At 43.7% G+C, this 22,989-nt stretch overlaps 1 protein-coding gene across 2 annotated transcripts in view; it reads left to right on the top strand.

Annotated features, from left to right (window-relative positions):
- Positions 1 to 21,679, top strand: part of LOC109895604 (serine-rich coiled-coil domain-containing protein 1) — a 117,909-nt gene extending 96,230 nt beyond the window's left edge. Inside the window, exon 10 of one of the 2 annotated variants that reach the window (XM_031830445.1) lies at positions 16,932 to 21,679. In XM_031830445.1, coding sequence (XP_031686305.1) covers positions 16,932 to 17,504 — 573 coding nt within the window. In that variant the 3' untranslated portion in view covers positions 17,505 to 21,679. The remainder of the gene's footprint in view (positions 1 to 16,931) is intronic. The other variant, XM_031830446.1, reaches the window with a different exon arrangement.
- The last annotated feature ends 1,310 nt before the right edge of the window (positions 21,680 to 22,989 follow it).

Below are 22,989 nucleotides of genomic sequence, written 5' to 3'. Positions count from 1 at the left end.
GAAAAATTGCTTGTGTTATGCACAAAGTAGATGTCCTAACCGACCTTCCAAAACTATAGTTTGTTAACTAGAAATTTGTGGAGTGGTTCAAAAACTAGTTTTAATGACTCCAACCTAAGTGTATGTAAACTTCCGACTTCAACTGTATGTGCTTTTGCCACATTATATTCAAATGTTTATTACTACAAAGTTCAAATTAACACTCCCTTTAATAATAAACACGCCCTTTAATAGAAAAAGTCCCTTTAATAGTTTTACATCATTAAATAAATTCAATGCATTTTCAGCTATGGTTTTGCGCTAACCTTTCAATTGAACTTGTCTATTTATCAATGATGCACAACAAAGTTTTTCAGCAGTTTTTACAATGATACATCGCCGACCCAGAATACAATGGGTTTTTAACATCTTAATTGAAAACTAATGCAATCAGCATGTTCTTCAAAAGGGAGAATTAGGATTGTCATTTATGGGAATGGATTCGGAAATTAATTAGCTCTTCTAATTCTCTGGACAGCAGACTGCACAGTGTGAGTGGAACAAGGGGGGACAGCACCAGTGGATGAACCCATGTAAGCACGAGGAAGAGAGAGACTGGGAGAAACAGTTGCCATGGTCTCTCAGATAGCAACTTGGAGGCCTCTGTAGTGCAAGCGTTCTCGTTAAATTTTACAATGCACTTAACCTTATTGTCTCTAGATAGTACCAAGCTGTAGAAAATGATTTTAAATTAGATTGCGGCCAGTGCGAGTGGCCTTGGTTAAAAGTGTCAGTTTTAGGGAAAAATAAGTAGCTAAGTGGTTTACAAATATATCCATTTTTTACAGGCTTTGCCTGTCCAAGGCCTAAGGAATGCAACAGCCTCAAAGGTCCTTCGTGTTGTTGGCAGCAAGGACTTTTTTACGTGCAGAGAATGCAGGATTTTTTTGTCTTTGACGACCCTTTACCACAGAAAACGTGTGTCTCTGCGTATGTGTGTGTGTTTGCATACGTGTGCAAGGATTGACGTGCGTCTTTAGTGGCCTGCTATTTTGGTCTGTTCGAGCCAGCCAGCCCCCTGCCTATCTTACTGTATGTGGGCCAGTCAACCATGGTGGTTCAAGGAGATGGAGAGACTGACAAGAGCGGTGACAGAGCAGCAAATGAAGAAAGGCACCATGGTGGCAGAGCTTTAAAAGCACATCATAAAATGATTGGGTGAAAAGCTGGACAGACTCCCCAGATAGCCTCTCTTAAGAAAGTGGAGCGGGTTGGAGAGAGGGAATAAAAGTTGCAGGGAATCTATCATGTCCTGTCCAAATGTTAGTCTGCGCCACCTGCCCGCTGCCTCCCATTGGACTGAGGAGAGGGGCAAGGTTATTTTTTGCAACTCCCTGAACTTGTCAGAACATATACAGCTTTGACTGTCTGTCTGTACCAAGAGAACGCCGTCTCTGAGGAATATTAGATTAATCTGTCACTGTATGCCTCTGCTCTGATTTAGATGACTTGGCTCACAGAGCGCATTAATTCCATGTCTCTCTATACTGTAGTAACAGACTCTTTGTACGTTTGTCTTATGCCAATATAATTCCTTACATGTGTAACAGGTAATCCTCATACATGATAATTACTAGCCAGACATTGCAAACAGAAAAAGAAAGGGAGCAATCAAACATTTAATTCAAAGCCAAACCTGTACAGGCACGGTGTTACACAGTACTTAAAACTATCCAAAACTCAAAAGTATTACCTTCATTGAAACTAACCTCCAATACACCATTAGCGGTAATAACATCAGTATACAGTGCATTCGGAAAGTATCCAGATCCCTTGCCTTTTGCCACATATATTGTTACGTTACAGCCTTATTCTAAAATATACTAAATAAAAAAATCTTCACTTGACATACAGTACCGCATAATGACAAAGCGAAATTATTCTAATTTAAAAACAGAACCTTATTTACATAAGTATTCAGACCCTTGGCTCTGAGACTCGAAAATTGAGCTCAGGTGTGTCCTGTTTCCATTGACCATCTTCCAGATGTTTCTACACCTTCATTGGAGTCCACCTGTGGTAAATTAAATTGATTGGACATGATTTGGAAAGGCACACACCTGTCTATGTAATGTCCCACAGTTGACCGTGCATGTCAGAGCAAAAGCCAAGCCATGAGGTCGAAGAAATTATCCGTAGAGACAGGATTGTGTCGAAGCACAGATCTGGGGAAGGGTACCAGGGCAGCATTGAAGGTCCAAGAACACAGTGGCCTCCATCATTCTTAAATGGAAGTTTTTTAGAACCATCAAGAGTCTTCCTAGAGCTGGCCTCCTGGCCAAACTGAGCAATCGGGGGAGAAGGGCCTTGGTCGGGGAAGGGACCAAGAACCCGATGGTCACTCTGACAGAGCTCCAGAGTTCCTCTGTGAAGATGGGAGAACCTTCCAGATAGATGGTAGAGTGGCCATACGGAAGCCACGCTTCAAGTAAAAGGCACATGACAGCCTGCTTGGAGTTTGACAAAAAAACACCTAAAGACTCTGACCATGAGAAACAAGATTCTCTGATCTGATGAAACCTTGATTGAACTCTTTGGCCTGAATGCCAAGCGTCACGTCTTGAAGAAACCTGGCACCATCCCAACTGTGAAGCATGGTGGTGGCAGTATCATGCTGTGGGGATGTTTTTCAGCGGCAAGGACTTTGAGACTAGTCAGGATCGAGGGAAAGATGAACAAAGCAAAGTACAGAGAGATCCTTGATGAAAACCTGCTCCATAGCACTCAGGACCTCCAGACTAGGGCGAAGGTTCACCTTCTAACAGGACAGCGACCCTAAGCACACAGCCAAGACAATGCAGGAGTGGCCCAGCCAGAGCCCGGACTTGAACCTGATCGAACATCTCTGGAGAGACCTGAAAATAGCTGTGCAGCAGCACTCCCCATCAAACCTGACAGCTTGAGAGGATCTGCGGAGACGAATGGGTAAAACTCCCCAATTACAGGTGTGCCAAGCTTGTAGAGTCATACCCAAGAAGACTCAAGGCTGTAATCACTGTCAAAGTTGTTTCAACAAAAACCTGTTTTTGCTTTGACATTATGGGCTATTGCGTGTGTGTGTGTGTGTAGATTAATTCATTTAAAAAACAATTTTTTAAAATACATTTTAGAATAAGGCTGTAACGTAACAAACATTTTATGGAGTAAGTCAAGGTGTCTGAAATCTTTCCCAATGCACTGTATATGCAGCAACTAACACAGCTATAATTCAGGAACGTAACATTACATTTGCTAGACCGTGATCTCAACAATTAAGAGTTTGAAGCAAACCCCGGATCAGCAAACGCCAGGGGAGTATCACATAAGGAGGGCTGAGAGAAACAAGGACAGAAGGCAGAAGAGTGAAGCTGTTAGAGAGATGAGAAATCAAACATAAGCCTCATTTACTTCTACTCTCTATATGTCTGTGTGCGTGCGCAGCAATACCTCCTAGGATGGGGGCAGCGAGAATAGAATAGATTGTGTGGACTAGATGTACTACACATGAAGAATTACAACGCAGAAGATTATATAAGACAAATATCCCCGTTATTGCTCCAGATTCAAAATGTTGTAAGATTGTCTTGTGTTCTCATTTATCGGACTTGGAATTGCGGTCTGGATCCTTAATCAGACTGGTAGCTGGTCAAGACCTTCTCCTTCAGGGACCATGTTTAACCCACACTGTAAATCTGTATCCTAAATGGCACCCTATTCCCTTTATAGTGCACTACTAATTAAAACATCATAAATGATCTATAAATACATATTCTCTGGGATGGAACACAAGGGAGAAGTATGACTCTTATTGTAAGGCCATTTAAATGACTTCACATTCATATGTATGTGTATAGTATAGAGCTCATGAGAATAAAATGGATTCTTCTCATTTACTCTTTAAGCCGGAGTGTTTCATGCCAAGGGAGACGTATTAGTCTACATGCTGTAGGAGGGGAGCTTAAGTTAAATAGGATCGTAAGTGAGAATTTGTGTAAATTTGTACAGGATTAGGCTAACGCTCATGTTAGCATCAAAAACACACCAAGCATTACCTTGACTGAGAAGTCATTTAGATCTAACTTCCAAGACACCATTAGCGATAATAACAACATCACCGAACAGATATGCAACAATTAACAGGGCTATAATTCAGGAACGTGATGTTACATTAGTTAGACTACGATCTCGACCAAAGAGAAAATACATTTGTAGTCGTGGACTTGTAATGGTACCAGAAACATCTCTTTGCAGGGTCATGTAGCCTACATTGTTCTAACCTTCAACCAGACCAAAATGCCTCAGTATGGTTGTTATGTAATACTATGTATTTTTCCCCTATGCAAAGTCTCACATCCCAAGATGGCTAATGTACGCCAATGCTATTTTTTGCTTTTTCCATCCGTAGCCTGAGGCAAGGACGCTTTTCTCTCATCATTGGTCAGAGGATGATGCAGTGTTAATTGATGCATGGTCTCGCCATGCGGTACCTGGACCAGAGAGAGGGTGCCCACTGGCAGAGGCTGTCGTTCAGCACAGCACCAAGGGACATGCATCCCTCACACGTGCGCACGCACGTGTAATGCATACAATCAATCACTCACACACGCATGTATGTAATGCGTACACTCTCTCACACACACCACACACACACACACACCGCACACACACCCTCTGTTGTGGGGTAGGCCAACTCATGCCCCTGCAGCTGGACAGATTCAGGACACCTCCGGTTCATTAGTCAAAGCAAAGTAGGGTAGGTGCTGCATGAGAACAACTCCCTCCGCCTGGATCCTCTCCTCTGCCAGTGCAGAATCCCCGGGCCTATGCTCTCTAGCTACACTCCTCTCCTTCGGCCTGCTGTTCATGCTTCTCCAGTTAGACTGGGGAGAGCGACAGCAGATTGGCGTTTTCCATGTTACCACATGCACGTCTGGTTTAATATTCCAGTTTATGGATGCAGAGACGGAGCCTCTGAGTTTGATCTAAAACAATTTACTCCCAACATTAATGAAAGCAGAGAAACATGCATATTGATGAGGGTATTCTTCGGAATCTGCACATTCCGGATATCCTTGAGGCACATAGTACGAATATTCTGTCGACAAATATGGCAGATGAATATTCAGTGCTAACATGAAATCTGATAAGCATAAATTGGCTGTGTTCTTTCTTCATGTGGTCTTCTGAGCGAGGCGGGCCACCCACACACACACACACACACACACTCTTGTTTCGGTTGTATGTGCGTGCCAGACTCGAAGCAAAGTGACCTGAGCTTCTGTCTCAGAACAGCGCTTGTTGTGTGAGATTTTGCTTCGTGCCCTTAAAGAGGCCGGTCAACCATGAGAATGACCCAGTTGGAATGGTTTTACTTGAATGTTCTCAGAAACGGGTATTTTTTATTTGTCAAATAATATGACGTAAGCCTGGTCCCAGATCTGTTTGTACCTTAATGCCACTTCTCGTCAAACCAAACATAATGGCACAAAAAGGCTGGTACCCAGGCCCATCAGTTGGCCTTCAGTGTGGTAGTATCTGTCAAACCTGAGGGTATATTCCACCCCTTGTGTCAGGCAGCACTCCCATGTCCAAACATCAACGGTGTTGTCTGTCAGTGCTATGATGCCAATGTATCCGTTTCTGCCATGTTGTCCTCTCAGTATCAGTCACCAGAATGCCCTCGGAAAATGGCTGACAGAGATGGCCATTAAAGCTGTGTGTGTGCGTGCGTACCCTGAGAGACTGAGATGGGACTTTGGAACAGCCAGCCTCTCCCTCAGCCCCTGTGCAGGCTGTCAGAGGATACAATGGGAGTAATTAACGAGAGCCTCAGTCTCCTCCCTCGCCCCTCGCCCCTCCAGCCTTCAATGGGACTGACACAAGACTGGCAGTGCTGGCTCGAGCTGTCAAGGCCCCCAAGGTGAGGGAGACATGAGACAGGCAGGCATCTGTCCGTCGGGGCAGCAGCCCTCACTCCAACCACTGTTCCTAGAAGTGGCATGTGACAGCTCCACTCCAGAGGCCCATGAAGGACTTGACCACTTCTCCTCTCCTCCCCCTCTCTCTCTCTCTCCTTGAGCACATGGTGGACTCTCATCAAACATACATAATTACCAAAACATGGTGCAAGTTTTACCCTATCCATCTACAAAGACAGAGAGAAAGTTCTGGTCTGACTGATGAATCTTGCAATATAAAAATGTGACATCCAGAGAGAATGTATAGCGCTATGTTGTAAGATGTACAACTTGGGCTTTTTTTTTTATACAAAAGATGAAATGATTCCGAATAAAAATACTTAATTAAAACATTATTAGAGAAGCAACTTTTGCAAACTCATTTTTCTTAACACTCATTTGGAATGCTTCTGGTTTAAGGGCTATATCTGAATTTATTTATTTTTTATTCCACCTTTATTTAACCAGGTAAGCTAGTTGAGAACACGTTATCATTTACAACTGCGACCTGGCCAAGATAAACCAAAGCAGTGCGACACAAACAACAACACAGAGTTCCACATGGAATAAACAAGCGTAAAGTCAATAACACAATAGAAAAAATAAAGTCTATATACAGTGTGTGCAAATGGCATGAAGAGGTAAGGCAATAAATAGGCCATTGTAGCGAAGTAATTACATTTTAGCAAATTAACACTGGAATGATAGATGAGCAGATGGTGATGTGCAAGTAGAAATATTGGTGTGCAAAAGAGCAGAAAAGTCAATAAAAAGAGTATGGGGATGAGGTAGGTAGATTGGGTGGGCTATTTACAGATGGGCTGTGTCCAGCTGCAGCGATCAGTTAGCAGCTCAGATAGCTGATGTTTAAAGTTAGTGAGGGAAATATAACTCTCCAGCTTCAGTTATTTTTGCAATTCGTTCCAGTCCAGAATTAGGTTATTTTGGTTGTTTTTTACCCTGGTACCTTTTGACCATGTACACAGGTACAAGATCTGCGTTTGCATGTCTGTACTCAAAGGTTCCGCCGGTGTGGTGAGCTTAGCAGTGTTTTATCCTACATACTCCACAACACCTGCACTTCTAGTGTTAACTGTTGTGGAGCTTGATGCTTGGGTCCATTGTGGACATGAACAACCCTTCCTGCCAATATCAGGGTGTAGGGTGAAGTTGCCTCTAGACCCTGATCTTGGGTCTTTTTCATTTATTTTTATTTAACCTTTTATTTAACTAGACAAGTCAGTTAAGAACAAATTCTTATTTACAATGACAGCCTACTCCGGAAAACCCGGGCTACGTAGTGCCTATTGTGTGCCGACCTATAGGACTCTCAATCACGGCCGGATGTGATACAGCCTGGATTCGAACCAGGTACTATAGTGATACCTCGGGAGCCCAACGTTTGTCATATTCCTCGCTAATGGTTAAGGTTAGGATTGGGGAAGGGGAAGCAGTCTGGTTGGTGTGATCATCGACTGAGGAGTTTGTCATTGTGCAGTTTCACACCTGCCAGAAAAACAACCAGCCAATGGGTTGAGTAGTAGGTCAATGCACTGATCTGGGTGCAGCCCTAAGCGAAGCACTGCCATGACACAATAGGAAAATGACAGTTTGCTCAACAAGTCTAAAGAGACAACTGTTCTCAATAGCTCTTGTCCAGGGCGGTAGCGTGTTTTCTTTACTAACCTCTACTTAGAGTAACATGCTAAGGCCCTGGACCAGAGCTACTGTTCTCACAAACCACCATCCTGTGGCCCTTTACAACTTTTTGTATTTTATTATCATCAGTGTCCATTCTATTTATTTCTCAAAATGGTATAGCAAACTTGCCAACCTTTTGTCTGTCTTCTATCTAAAACTTATAGGCTATGTCTCACTGTTACAGGTTGTGTGTGTGTGTGGTACAATATATTCTGTTGGAACTCTTGTCAACACAGTGTCGTGTACATCCAGTCAGTCTTTTTTGACACATGAGTGGGTAGCTAGCTAGCTGCACTCCCTCTCTCCTCTCGCTGGCTGTTTTTGAACAGGAGTAAAGAGCAGTCAAGCATCGCAGCTGCTTTCTGGATGTGACACGTTGGCAGCTGCAACATTGTTATCAGACTCCAAAGACATCTGCCATACTATTTGATGGAAATTCCATTTATGAGAGGCTTTTCTTCTCCTCGCCTCCCTTTTTTTTTCTCCTCTTGATATTTTTTCTTATTGTTTATCCAGGTCCTGTGCTGTCGGGGAGAACAAGATGGGCCCAGTAAAGTATCTTATCGGCTGCAGAGCTGACAGCTGCGTGAGGGGTGCTGCAGTAGGTGCCGGGTAGCTTTGATGTACATGGAGCTTTGCCTCCCATCATCTTTGCGCTCCATCAGTCCTCATCATTGTGCTACCGGCTCCATGCACTCCTACTGCTCCAACTTCCAGACCTCTCTCTCTTTCTACCTCACCTCTAAACACGTGATGTCACCAACTGGAGGAGCCTTCCTCTTCTCGCTTCCTCTTGTAAACGTTGCTCTCCTTTACAGTCCTAGGGCTCAATTAAATCAAGTCCGCATTACGTTACTCTATTCACGCAGTAGCTCCCCTCCATCCTTTAGTGTCCACCCTGAGATTGGAAGGTTGGGGTTTGATCGCCGGCAAAGTCATACCATAAACTCTTTAAATGGGACCCGAAGCCTCTCTTTTTGGCAGGCAGCATTAAGGAAATGGACTAGGGTTAAGGCCCTGCGATAGACAAGCATCGTTGTACATCAACCTGCAAAGAAAAGAAATAGACTTGGTTTTGGGTACTGTAAAGACATGGTGGACCAGTGACGGACAGTGAGGTGACATAGGGCAGGCTGCAAGCCGCCTCTGTCAGGACCAATGATCGTCTCTTTCTCCCCTGGCTGTCACACCTTATTCTACTCTGTCTACACTTGTGTCTGGGAACGCTTAGTTGCGTAATCACTACAGAGATCAAGGACACTGATTGTACCGCAGCTGGCTCAAGCCTCTGCACCGTGAGTTCTCTCTTCATTTGTTGTACAATACCGAGAGACAGGCACGACAAAAGCCAGAACTCTCGACAGTCCTTTAATACAATGTTTTCAGTTTGTTTTGCTAGTTCATTGTGTGTTGATCTGGAAAACTGCTTTTAGTTGTGGGTGGAAAAGGGGCAGTTCATGTCCATCCACTTTGCAGGGTTTTTCAAGCGAGGGGGGGCATCAAAAGTAACTCCTCGTTTTTTTGAGCTTCTCACTGTCTTTCCTGCTCTTTGTCGCAGTGTGTCCCATGTGGTGTGCCCCAATGCACAAGCCTTAAGATATCTGGTTTTAGGGAACACATGAATGACTGCTGGGCCCAGCTGGTCAGTGGCATCAGTGTTTTCCACTTCATAAATTGCCTACACTTGTTTTAATTTAAAGAATATGGAACATTAACAAATATTTCTGCAGAGGCGCACACGTTGAATATGCTAGAACTTACTCTTCCTCTGCCAACAAAATTAGTAACAAACAGAAAATCAGACAACCCCATAGTAGAATTACCTAGTCAGCTTGTTGTGCAAGATAAATATTCCTCTCGAGGCACATTCAAGTTACGAGTGCCAATAGGGGAGAAACGGTCATTCTGACAAGTAGTCAATGCACACCAATTCTTAATGCAATCGTGGGGAAAACACTTTTGACAGCAGATTTGATGGCATTTGTTAAGAGGGGGATCCCAGCTTTCCAGTGCTACCGTGTTTATTTCAAGCGTGGTTTGGGCGCAAGCTGCGCAGCAGAGCTCTTAAAGGGGCGATGTTGTTTTTAAAGGGCAATGACTTACTTTTCTCGATCAAATAATTCCTAATGATCATTTTTTTATCATTATTAATACATAATTAAACAGATTGAAGGTTCTAAACTCTAATGATACTTATATGGTTTTATTACAGATACTTATATAGGCCTACTGATTTGATTGGAGTGTCGACAATGGCGTAATCAACTGCTGATTACTGTGTAGCAAAGCCCATGTTTAACACCTGCTTCATTCTTCATGACTAATAAAAGGAAGCTGGTGGAAGTTAGACTCTTGCAGGATTCTTCAAAAAGAAATCTGTAGGTCAGTTGCTAAACAAGTATTTTATAAATAAATGACACTGCAATTTACAACGAGTTGCAAACGCTTGTTGAAATTTCCTTCAGTAATTTAATTGTCAACAATAATGTTTTCAAGTACACTGATCAAAAATATGAACGCATCATGTAAAGTGTTGGTTTCATGAGCTGAATTAAAATATCCTAGAAATGTTCAATATGCACAAAAAAAGTATTTATCAAAAATGTTGTACACACTTTTGTTTACATACCTGTTAGTGAGCATTTCTCCTTTGCCCAGATAATCCATCTACCTGACAGGTGTGGCATATCAAGAAGCTGATTAAACTGCATGATCATTACACAGGTGTACTTTGTGCCACTCTAAAATGTGCAATTTTGTCTCACAACACAATGCCAGAGATGTCTCAAGATTTGAGGAAACGTGCAATTGACATGCTGACTGCAGGGATGTCCACCAGAGCTTAGAGAATTTGGCAGTACGTCGAACTGGCCTCACAACCGCAGACCACGTGTAACCACACCAGCCCAAGTTCTCCACATCCGGCTTTTTCACCTGCGGGATCGTCTGAGACCAGCACCCAGAAAGCTGATGAAACTGTGGGTTTGCACAAACTAAGAATTTCTGCACAAACTGTCAGAAACCGTCTCAGGGAAGCTCATCTGCGTGCTCGTCATCCTCACCAGGGTCTTGACCTGACTGCAGTTTGGCATTGCAACAGACTTCAGTGGGCAAATGCTCACCTAAGATGGCCACTGACACGCTGCAGAAGTGTGCTCTTCACAGATGAATCCCGGTTTCAACTGTACCGGGCAGATTGCGGAGAGCTTGTATGGTGTTGTGTGGGCGAGTGGTTTGCTGAGGTCAACATTGTGAACAGAGTGCCCCATGGTGGTGGTGGGGTTATGGTATGGTGGCTGCATCATGTTTTGGGTATGCTTGTAATTGTTAAGGACTGGGGAGTTTTTCAGGATACAAAATAAACGGAATAGAGCTAAGCACAGGCAAATCTCTAGAGGAAAACCCGGTTCAGTCTGCTTTACACCAGACACCGGGTGCCTCAGTCGAGTAGTGAATTTCAAGCACAGATTCAACCACAAAGACCTGGGAGACAAATTCACCTTTCAGCAGGACAAAACCCAAAACACAAGGTCAAATATACACTGGAGTTGCTTACCAAGACGACATTGAATATTCCTGAGTGGCCTAACTTGAGAATGGCTGTCTATCAATGATCAACAACCAACTTGAAGAATTTAAAAAATAATAATATGCAAATATTGTCTATTAATGTTCTGTATTATGTCATTCTGTGTTATGTTTCATGTTCTGTGTGGACCCCAGGAAGGGTAGCTGCTGCTTTTGCAACAGCTAATGGGGATCCTAATTAAATGCCAAAATACCAAACTCATTCAAGTATTCAATAATATAGCCGTGTATTATTGGTGGCATCAAGGCAGAATGTTCCAGAGGCCACCAAAATGTAATATTTCCCCCGGGGGGCGGCATGCCTCCAGACCCCACTAGACAGTTTGGGACAGCTACTTTTTACCTAAATGGCTGGCTACTCCATGTACTTAAGGACTGGATTAGTATCACTGACAGTTCTGTTTATTTTATTTATTTATTTTACCTTTATTTAACCAGGTAGGCAAGTTGAGAACAAGTTCTCATTTACAATTGCGACCTGGCCAAGATAAAGCAAAGCAGTTCGACAGATAAAACGACACAGAGTTACACATGGAGTAAAAACAAACATACAGTCAATAATGCAGTATAAACAAGTCTATATACAATGTGAGCAAATGAGGTGAGAAGGGAGGTAAAGGCAAAAAAGGCCATGATGGCAAAGTAAATACAATATAGCAAGTAAAATACTGGAATGGTAGTTTTGCAATGGAAGAATGTGCAAAGTAGAAATAAAAAATTATGGGGTGCAAAGGAGCAAAATAAATAAATAAATTAAAATTAAATACAGTTGGGAAAGAGGTAGTTGTTTGGGCTAAATTATAGGTGGGCTATGTACAGGTGCAGTAATCTGTGAGCTGCTCTGACAGTTGGTGCTTAAAGCTAGTGAGGGAGATAAGTGTTTCCAGTTTCAGAGATTTTTGTAGTTCGTTCCAGTCATTGGCAGCAGAGAACTGGAAGGAGAGGCGGCCAAAGAAAGAATTGGTTTTGGGGGTGACTAGAGAGATATACCTGCTGGAGCGTGTGCTACAGGTGGGAGATGCTATGGTGACCAGCGAGCTGAGATAAGGGGGGACTTTACCTAGCAGGGTCTTGTAGATGACATGGAGCCAGTGGGTTTGGCGACGAGTATGAAGCGAGGGCCAGCCAACGAGAGCGTACAGGTCGCAATGGTGGGTAGTATATGGGGCTTTGGTGATAAAACGGATTGCACTGTGATAGACTGCATCCAATTTGTTGAGTAGGGTATTGGAGGCTATTTTGTAAATGACATCGCCAAAGTCGAGGATTGGTAGGATGGTCAGTTTTACAAGGGTATGTTTGGCAGCATGAGTGAAGGATGCTTTGTTGCGAAATAGGAAGCCAATTCTAGATTTAACTTTGGATTGGAGATGTTTGATATGGGTCTGGAAGGAGAGTTTACAGTCTAACCAGACACCTAAGTATTTGTAGTTGTCCACGTATTCTAAGTCAGAGCCGTCCAGAGTAGTGATGTTGGACAGGCGGGTAGGTGCAGGTAGCGATCGGTTGAAGAGCATGCATTTAGTTTTACTTGTATTTAAGAGCAATTGGAGGCCACGGAAGGAGAGTTGTATGGCATTGAAGCTTGCCTGGAGGGTTGTTAACACAGTGTCCAAAGAAGGGCCGGAAGTATACAGAATGGTGTCGTCTGCGTAGAGGTGGATCAGGGACTCACCAGCAGCAAGAGCGACCTCATTGATGTATACAGAGAAGAGAGTCGGTCCAAGAATTGAACCCTGTGGCACCCCCATAGAGACTGCCAGAGGTCCGGACAGCAGACCCTCCGATTTGACACACTGAACTCTATCAGAGAAGTAGTTGGTGAACCAGGCGAGGCAATCATTTGAGAAACCAAGGCTGTCGAGTCTGCCGATGAGGATATGGTGATTGACAGAGTCGAAAGCCTTGGCCAGATCAATGAATACGGCTGCACAGTAATGTTTCTTATCGATGGCGGTTAAGATATCGTTTAGGACCTTGAGCGTGGCTGAGGTGCACCCATGACCAGCTCTGAAACCGGATTGCATAGCAGAGAAGGTATGGTGAGATTCGAAATGGTCGGTAATCTGTTTGTTGACTTGGCTTTCGAAGACCTTAGAAAGGCACGGTAGGATAGATATAGGTCTGTAGCAGTTTGGGTCAAGAGTGTCCCCCCCTTTGAAGAGGGGGATGACCGCAGCTGCTTTCCAATCTTTGGGAATCTCAGACGACACGAAAGAGAGGTTGAACAGGCTAGTAATAGGGGTGGCAACAATTTCGGCAGATAATTTTAGAAAGAAAGGGTCCAGATTGTCTAGCCCGGCTGATTTGTAGGGGTCCAGATTTTGCAGCTCTTTCAGAACATCAGCTGAATGGATTTGGGAGAAGGAGAAATGGGGAAGGCTTGGGCGAGTTGCTGTTGGGGGTGCAGTGCTGTTGTCCGGGGTAGGAGTAGCCAGGTGGAAAGCATGGCCAGCCGTAGAAAAATGCTTATTGAAATTCTCAATTATGGTGGATTTATCAGTGGTGACAGTGTTTCCTATCTTCAGTGCAGTGGGCAGCTGGGAGGAGGTGTTCTTATTCTCCATGGACTTTACAGTGTCCCAGAACTTTTTTGAGTTAGTGTTGCAGGAAGCAAATTTCTGCTTGAAAAAGCTAGCCTTGGCTTTTCTAACCGCCTGTGTATAATGATTTCTAGCTTCCCTGAACAGCTGCATATCACGGGGGCTGTTCGATGCTAATGCAGAACGCCATAGGATGTTTTTGTGTTGGTTAAGGGCAGTCAGGTCTGGGGAGAACCAAGGGCTATATCTGTTCCTGGTTCTAAATTTCTTAAATGGGGCATGTTTATTTAAGATGGTTAGGAAGGCATTTAAAAAAAATATCCAGGCATCCTCTACTGACGGGATGAGATCAATATCCTTCCAGGATACCCCGGCTAGGTCGATTAGAAAGGCCTGCTCGCAGAAGTGTTTCAGGGAGCGTTTTACAGTGATGAGTGGAGGTCGTTTGACCGCTGACCCATTACAGATGCAGGCAATGAGGCAGTGATCGCTGAGATCTTGGTTGAAGACAGCAGAGGTGTATTTAGAGGGGAAGTTGGTTAGGATGATATCTATGAGGGTGCCCGTGTTTAAGGTTTTGGGGAGGTACCTGGTAGGTTCATTGATTATTTGTGTGAGATTGAGGGTATCAAGTTTAGATTGTAGGATGGCTGGGGTGTTAAGCATGTTCCAGTTTAGGTCGCCTAGCAGCACGAACTCTGAAGATAGATGGGGGGCAATCAGTTCACATATGGTGTCCAGAGCACAGCTGGGGGCAGAGGGTGGTCTATAGCAGGCGGCAACGGTGAGAGACTTGTTTTTAGAGAAGTGGATTTTTAAAAGTAGAAGTTCAAATTGTTTGGGTACAGACCTGGATAGTAGGACAGAACTCTGCAGGCTATCTTTGCAGTAGATTGCAACACCGCCCCCTTTGGCAGTTCTATCTTGTCTGAAAATGTTGTAGTTTGGAATTAAAATGTCTGAGTTTTTGGTGGTCTTCCTAAGCCAGGATTCAGACACAGCTAGAACATCCGGGTTGGCAGAGTGTGCTAAAGCAGTGAATAGAACAAACTTAGGGAGGAGGCTTCTAATGTTAACATGCATGAAACCAAGGCTATTACGGTTACAGAAGTCGTCAAAAGAGAGCGCCTGGGGAATAGGAGTGGAGCTAGGCACTGCAGGGCCTGGATTCACCTCTACATCGCCAGAGGAACATAGGAGGAGTAGAATAAGGGTACGGCTAAAAGCTATGAGAATTGGTCGTCTAGAACGTCTGGAACATAGAGTAAAAGGAGGTTTCTGGGGGCGATAAAATAGCATCAAGGTATAATGTACAGACAAATGTATGGTAGGATGTGAATACAGTGGAGGTAAACCTAGGTATTGAGTGATGAAGAGAGAGATATTGTGTCTAGAAACATCATTGAAACCAGGAGATGTCATTGCATGTGTGGGTGGTGGAACTAATAGGTTGGATAAGGTATAGTGAGCAGGACTAGAGGCTCTACAGTGAAATAAGCCAATAAACACTAACCAGAACAGAAATGGACAAGACATATTGACATTAAGGAGAGGCATGCTTAGTCGAGTGATCAAAAGGGTCCGGTGAGTGGAGAGGTTGGTTGGTGATTTAGACAGCTAGCCAGGGCATCGGTAGCAAGCTAGCATAGGATGGAGGTCTGTTGTTAGCCACCTCCTGCGCTCCGTCAGTAGATTAGTGGGGTTCCGTGTGGTAGAGGGGATCAATCCAAATCACACAACAACAACAAAAATAAAAACAATAGATATAGTTATAGAGGCCCAAGAAGAAAATATAATAATAATAATAAAAAATATATAAAAAAATTGTCCGATTGTCTATTCAGATAGCAGCCGGTAAGACAGCTAACGGTTAGCAGGCCGCAGATGGGCGTTCAGGTAACGTCGCGACGGAGGAGCCAGCCGAATAACTCCTTCGGGTAGATAACGTCGGCAGTCCAGTTGTGAAGGCCCGGTGGGGCTCCGCGAAGGCAGCAAAACGGGTCCGGATAGGCGACTGCAGCCCAGGTGCGATTGATGGAACTCAGGAGTGATTGACGGAGCTGTATTGTGCTGCTGTATCGCTGACTGTGTTCAGTCAAACTGAGACCAAAGACTGACTGTGTTCTGGGGAGCTGTTTCGCCTGTGTGCCATCGTAGTGTGTGTGGGCGTGCTGTGCTGTGGCGGGCTCGACCAGGGGAGAATAGTGATGAAATTGTGTTGCGTCTCCACTTCTGCATATAATCAGCTGGAGGGATTTTAGCAAACCCCCAACAGCAGTTCAAACATCTCACAATATCTGCAGGAATGATTGTACAAATTAGTATTTTGTAAGTAGATGTAGCTGGCAATTTGAATGTCAGAATAAAGGTTCTTTCGCCTCTTATTTTTGTGTCCATTTTATGTGGAGATGAAAAGATACAGTGCCTAACTAATGATGTGAACAAACATGAAGCGTTAACGCTCCGTTCCTCCATCCCGATAAGCCCGTTCTGTTTCCCTGGTATTACATTGTGCGATAATACATTGTACGAGCGAGTATGTTGGATTCAATTTCCATTTGCACCTCGAAAGTTATTGCATTAGCTTTGCTCCTTGTAATTATATTGCCCTGCTCATAGATTTGTTTCAAACATTGTAAGTCATTTTCTTAACTTTTTGGCTGTCGACTCGGTTCATTTCCTATGTACCCTCCCGTCGACTCAGATTGGGTTTATTTAGTCAAACATTTTCCGGAGTGTCTGTTTTGGATTTGTCAATGCCGACCGCGTTCATGCGTTTCCTTGTTGCGTGGTTATAGTGTAGCGTTGTGTAGTGAAGTAACAGAGCCGTGTTGCATAAGAGAGGCTGTGTTGTGACCAGGAACAGGTGTCTTTCTCCTTGGTGCCATGCTTGAGTTGTGTGCCACCTCCCCACACTGTGCTGGAGAGACTGAGTCTGCTTCTTGTTCTCCTTCTTTACAGAGCAAGGTTCCAGTTGATCAAGAAACAATTAGACAAAGCTCCGGGAACAACGCCTTGTCAAAATGTCACTGCAGTTCACCAGCTACTTTGGTGTTTGTATTTTGTTCACTTTTGTCTTTCTCTCTCTCTCCCTTTTTCTCTTGCTCTTTCTCTCATTTCGCAGACCATCCATCCAAGCCGAGCAACAAGCCAAAACAGTACCAGCACAAGAGACAGAAGGGTGGCCCGGTCTCTCAACGTGGACCAATATAGTCGTGAGGTGGCTGAGCGCTCAACTACCAGTGACCTGCGCCACTGCCCAGCCCCAACCCAAACCCCGCCCCCACCCCTTTCTTCCAGTGGGCCCATGGGAGGCAGGGACCCTTCAGGGGCCCCCAGGAGACCAGAAGAGGCTCTGTCCTCATCATCAGAGGCAGGGGCTCTCAGGAAAAGTGAATACCCAAACAGCCAGATCCCCCGGGCGATGGGGGTGGGGGGCAGCAGCTCCAGCCTTCAGAGTCGAGACAGCCCTTGCCGAAGCTGCCTCTCCTCAGACAGCGAGAGAGCCCCCGTGCCGATCCCCTGCCAGCCTCCTCCTCCCTCCTCCACCACCACCACCTCTTCCTCCTTCACGGGCCGCCTAGGCCAGCCACCCAGAGGGCCCTTGTCCCTGCACATGTACAGCCGCAAGAACGTCTTCCTGCAGCACTCGCTCCACACTGCTGAACTGCAGGCCTTGGTCCAGCATAACGGCTGAGGCGCGGGCCGCACACACAAAAACACACACACGCACCTTTCACTTTTCCCATATAAACATATCATTGAATGGACACATCACCGTCTGAATCATGGACGTGAAGGTAATCTCTGGAATTTATACAACAATCAGTGTCATAACTCCCAAGCATCTTCCCTTCACCTCAAATCCAACCCATTTCTTTCATCTCATTCTCTCAACCCTAGCTCCTCCTGATCAGAGTTTGCTATGACAGACACTTTAAAACTATCTAGATCACATCATTGGGACATTTGCTTCTCTTCTTAAACACGTATTTTGTGTTTCACTGTCATCCAACCAGACCTCCAAACTGTACCTCGGTAGGTACATGTCTATATGCGTTTCTTTGGTTCTGTGCATTTGACCATTTTGACATTTTATATTACTGTAGAAGGCTGATAGATGTGCTCACTTGAACACACACCAGTCAGTCAGCCTGCCTGCTAGCATTAACAAGGCACTCGTCCATCTATCACATTAGATTAGCACTGAATGTTGAGCGTTTGCTTAGAGGTGCTAATGTCCACACATGCGTGAAAACACACGCGCGCGCCATAGGGAATTAACTAGCGTGAGAGTTGTAGTTACATTAGCAAAGCTGAACATGACCAAACCATGCTGCTCATTGCACTGACAATGTGACCAACATAAACTACATTCCCAAAAGTATGTGGACACATGCTAGTCGAATATCTCATTTCAAAATCATTGGCATTAATATGGAGTTGGTCCCCCTTTTGATGCTATAACAGCCTCCACTCTTCTGGGAAAGCTTTCCACTAGATGTTGGAACATTGCTGCGCAAACTTGCTTCCATTCAGCCGCGAGTATTAGTGAGGTCAGGCTCTGATTTTGGGTGATTAGGCCTGGCTCGCAGTCGTTGTTCCCAATTTATCACAAAGGTGTTTGACTGGGTTTAGGTCGGGCTCTTTGCTGGCCTGTCAAGTTCTTCCACACCGATCTCGACATACCATTCTGTATGGACCTTGCTTTGTGCCCGAGAGCAATGGCTGAAACAGGAAATGGCCTTCCCAAAACTGCTGCCACAAAGTTGGAAGCACATAATCATCTAGAATGTCATTTTATTCTTTAGCATTAAGATTTCCCTTCGCTTTAACCCTAGCCCGAAACATTAGAAGCAGCCCCAGAACATTATTCCTCTTCCACCAAACTTTACAGTTGGCACTATGCATTGGGGCAGGTAGCGTTCTCCTGGCATCCACCAAACACAGATTCGTCCATCGGACTTACAGAGGGTGAGGAGTTTATCCAACATTCATCACTCCAGAGAACAAGTTTCCACTGCTCCAAGCTTTTTGTTTAAATATTTGTATTTTATTTAACAAGGCTAGTCAGTTAAGAACAAATTCTTATTTTCAATGACGGCATGGGAACAGTGGGTTAACTGCCTTGTTCAGGGGCAGAACAACAGATTTTTACCTTGTCAGCTCGGGGATTCGATCTAGCAACCTTTCGGGTCCAACGCTCTAGAAACTAGGCTCCCTGCCGCCCCAACACTCCTGCCGGTGCTTGGCATTGCACATGGTGATTTTGTAGGCTTGTATGCGGCTGCTTAGCCATGGAAACCCATTTCACAAAGTTCCAGACGAACGTTACTTCCAGAGGCCGTTTGGCACTCGGTAGTGAGTGTTACAGACGATTTTTACGCACTACGCGCTTCAGCACTACTCCGGTCCCATTCTGTGAGCTTGTGTGCCATACCACTTTGCAGCTGAGCCGTTGTTGCTCCTAAACGTTTCCACTTCACAACAACAGCACTTACAGTTGACAGGGGCAGCTCTAGCAGGGCAGAAATTTTACACATTGACTTGTTGGAAAGGTGGCGTCCTATTACGGTGAAAGTCACAGAGCGTTGAAAGTCACTGAGCTCTTCAGTGAGGCCATTCTTCTGCCAAAGTTTGTCTATGGAGATTGCATGGCTGTGTGCTCTATTTTATACACCTTTCAGCTACGGGTTTGGCTGAAATAGCCGAATCCACTCATTTTGAAGCAGTGTCCACATACTTTTGTATATATCATGTAAGTGCATCCTCTTTGTATTGCCAAATCCTGCAGTCAAAGATTCCAACTCCCAATTTTTACACACACAGACAAGACCATTTTAGGGAGTTTCATTCATTACAGGTCCAATGCAGCTGTTTTTATTTCAATATCAAATCATTTCTTAAGTACCTTGTTGTATGCAATTAAAATGGTCAAAATGAAATGAAAATGGCTTTTTAGCAAAGAGCAATTTCTCAAGCTACGTCTGAGTTGGGAGGTGAAAACTAGCTGTTATTCAGAGATGTTTGTAACTTTTTTTTATTGGTCTATTAACTCATTGACTGCCTGGTGATGTCACCAGGTAGATCAAAACTCCATCCCACCCAAAACAGGCAGAAATTTCAGGCAGTGTTTTCAAACAGCTCTTACACTGAAAGGGCATTATCATCTTTTTCACTATTTCCCAGTATTATTCCAGCCTCGTGTGTGGAAATATATATAAAATACAGGAAAACACGTTTTTGACTTTCACGGGGCCTTTAACCTTTTAGTAATTGCATGCTTTTTATCATTGTAGACACACATATTTTGTACAGTGAAATTGTGTGGGTAAAAAATTGATTTTACAGTCTTTAATAAGAACAGACATGTCTGTCTGCATTTGACACTTTTTATAAGTGGACATCAGAAACTGTTTTTTGCATCAGGGCCTGTATTCATAAAGTGTCTCAGAATAGGTCTGATCTAGGATTTGTTTTGTCTTTAAGAACCTCATGAATATGAAGACTTAGATAGGAGGTTCCTGATCCTAGATCAGCATCTTACTCCGAGACGCATTTACAACGGAGTATTGTATGAGAATAGAACCCTATCCTTGTACTGTCACTAATTTAAGTTAATGGGTATTGTTCAAGGCACCGCATTTAATAAGTAAGTAATCATGTTTGTAGAACACCATCATGATAGCAATGTTGACGATACATGAGGATACTTGTCTTTCGAGATGTGTTTACAAAAGCGGGCATGAGCTGTAATGGTAAAGTATATAGTAGTATACAGTTGTCAGTAGAGTCTTGCGGGAGAAAGCCTGTCTGTTTGTCGTCACTGTAAGCAGCAGAAAGTGGTACAGAATGCGCCATTATAGTTGGAGTGGAAGCAAGGACTCGTAGAGGTGAAGGAAACCCTGAAGAAACGCAGCTTTACCCCCCGCGGTCCAGCTCCACTCCCTCAGGTCTACTGCTCCACTTTATTTCCCTCCTTTTCTCGCTCTCTGTTTCTTTCTCCTTCACTCTCGTCCTCTGCTCTCCCTCTCTCAGCCTAGATACACGAGCCCTGAATTCTCACACCCAGAGAGCGTGGCATGGAAGAGGGCGTGTATATTCAGTGTGCTATCTATCCTGTCATTAGCGGGGCTCGTTGTATCACATGACTACAACGAGGGCTAGTGGAAGAAGCCAGCTGCCCCTACCCATGATGACGTCTTGCCAAACACAGCCAGCACACCAGCTTTTATCCCCCAAGCGTTTGACCCCCGATTCAACTGTATATGTTTGATACGGACCTTCTCAGCTTCTTTATTGCAATTTTGCGATATATCAACATACTGTTCTTAGAACGAAGATTGGGATTAAAAAGGAGAATTCGTATTATAAGGGCATAGTTAAAAGGATAAAGTTGCGTGTTTGAGTTTTGAACAATCGTGTAAGCAACTGAAGAACAAGGATGTATTCTTGTAGTGGACAGAACAAGAGTCTCATTAACTCACGATTCTTAACTGACCATACAGTAGAGGACACTTCGTTCACTTTTAGCTCACCTATTTGTTAGCTTTATTTGATGTTTTGTGAGATTGGATCACAAAGACTTATGACACCATTTTTATTAAGAACATGACTGTAATTATGCACTGGTGATGTGACGTTATATACTGTATATTGTACATAGATACAACCTTTCAATATTAATTTAAGTCGATTTTAAGGTTATTTAAAAAAATATATATATATATACAGGGTTCACAATGTAGAGAAATTTGAGATTTAAAAAACTGTTAAGTGTTATAAAATCAAACTGCAATTTCTCTCAACCACAATCGTTGTTGATTACATGTTTTCATTGTATTATTTGCTCCTATTAAAACATAAGAAGTGTGCGGTGTTGTCTTTGGTGGTATTGAACCAACCTTCTTCAATTTGTTTCATTTGGGTGTTGGGTTATTACTAATTATGCTTGGATAACTTTGTTCCCACATGGTTGACTGCTACTGTTTTCATTATATTTGAAGAAACTCTCCATTAGCTCTGGAGATGTCTACCTGGATATGACAGAGAAGTGGAGGAGAAGAACTCCTTAAAAAGAATTCCATGAAGAGCCAACGTGATTCCTGTAAGAGAGGCATGCTGGTTCTACATAGCACATTTCAATCTGAACGTTGAGAACGTTTCACCACTGAATGCGACCCAGGTTTGCCTGGTAGTTTATCAACATTTACATACAGTCGGGTCAAAAATAGTTGGCACCCATGATAAAGATGAGTAAAAAGATTCAAATAATACTTCTACTGAGCAATGTCATGTGTGTAGAATGACACAATTTCATGTGTATATCTAAAGACCTTACATCACTATACTGAGTGATTTGCTGTTTCGACAAGGATGTATTTGGGTGTGTTTTGTTTGTGTTTTTTTCAGGGCCCCGTACGACATAACGATGAGGATGTCATTTGTTGTTTGGGGTAAGTTTATAAAAAAACTAAATTAAATCACAAAAAAGGTGTCTGGACCGTTATATAAAGTTCCATTTACATACAAAATTGAGATTTGTTTGTAAAAATGAGACAACTAAAAGATTTGCAACATAAAAATATTGTTTCATTTACATTGTGTAATTTATTGACAGTCCAAAACTATCTCCAGAGATAGGCTATCCAAAGTCAAAGCATCTTTGCCACGGTAGTGTACCAGCTGGCTGAAGCTAATTGGTGAAATAATTTGGCTGACGCTTCCCCCATGCGGACACCCGCATCAAACCACACCCTGAAACCAACTCACGTTTGAATTCCGTCATGGCTTATAGCATTTCTTAATGAACCAAACCTGAAACGGGGCCAAGTGCAGTCACCCTTTACCAAGGGAAGCAAAACAGCCCCATAACATCAAAGACCAACAACCATAAATTACATCAGTTGAGGTTAATTTCTGCAAATGCATCCTTCTTTTGACCCCAACCCCACCACTGTTGTGCGTGGCCAAAGATCTCTATTTTCATGTCACCAGACCGACCATACCACCAGCTCCAATCCAAAGTGCCTATGTCATTTAGCAAACTCCAGGCTTTTACATTTCTTGGTTGCTCTCAATAAAGGCTTTATTTCTGGCAAACCTTTCAAAGAGCCTATTGACATGGTGGTGGCCTCTAATTGTAGAATTGGATAAGATGCGGCCAAGTTCTGTAATTCTCA

Source organism: Oncorhynchus kisutch, linkage group LG8, assembly GCF_002021735.2.
Source record: "Oncorhynchus kisutch isolate 150728-3 linkage group LG8, Okis_V2, whole genome shotgun sequence".
NCBI classification, from domain to species: Eukaryota; Metazoa; Chordata; class Actinopteri; order Salmoniformes; family Salmonidae; genus Oncorhynchus; species Oncorhynchus kisutch.
This window is presented reverse-complemented; position numbering and strand designations above follow the sequence as displayed.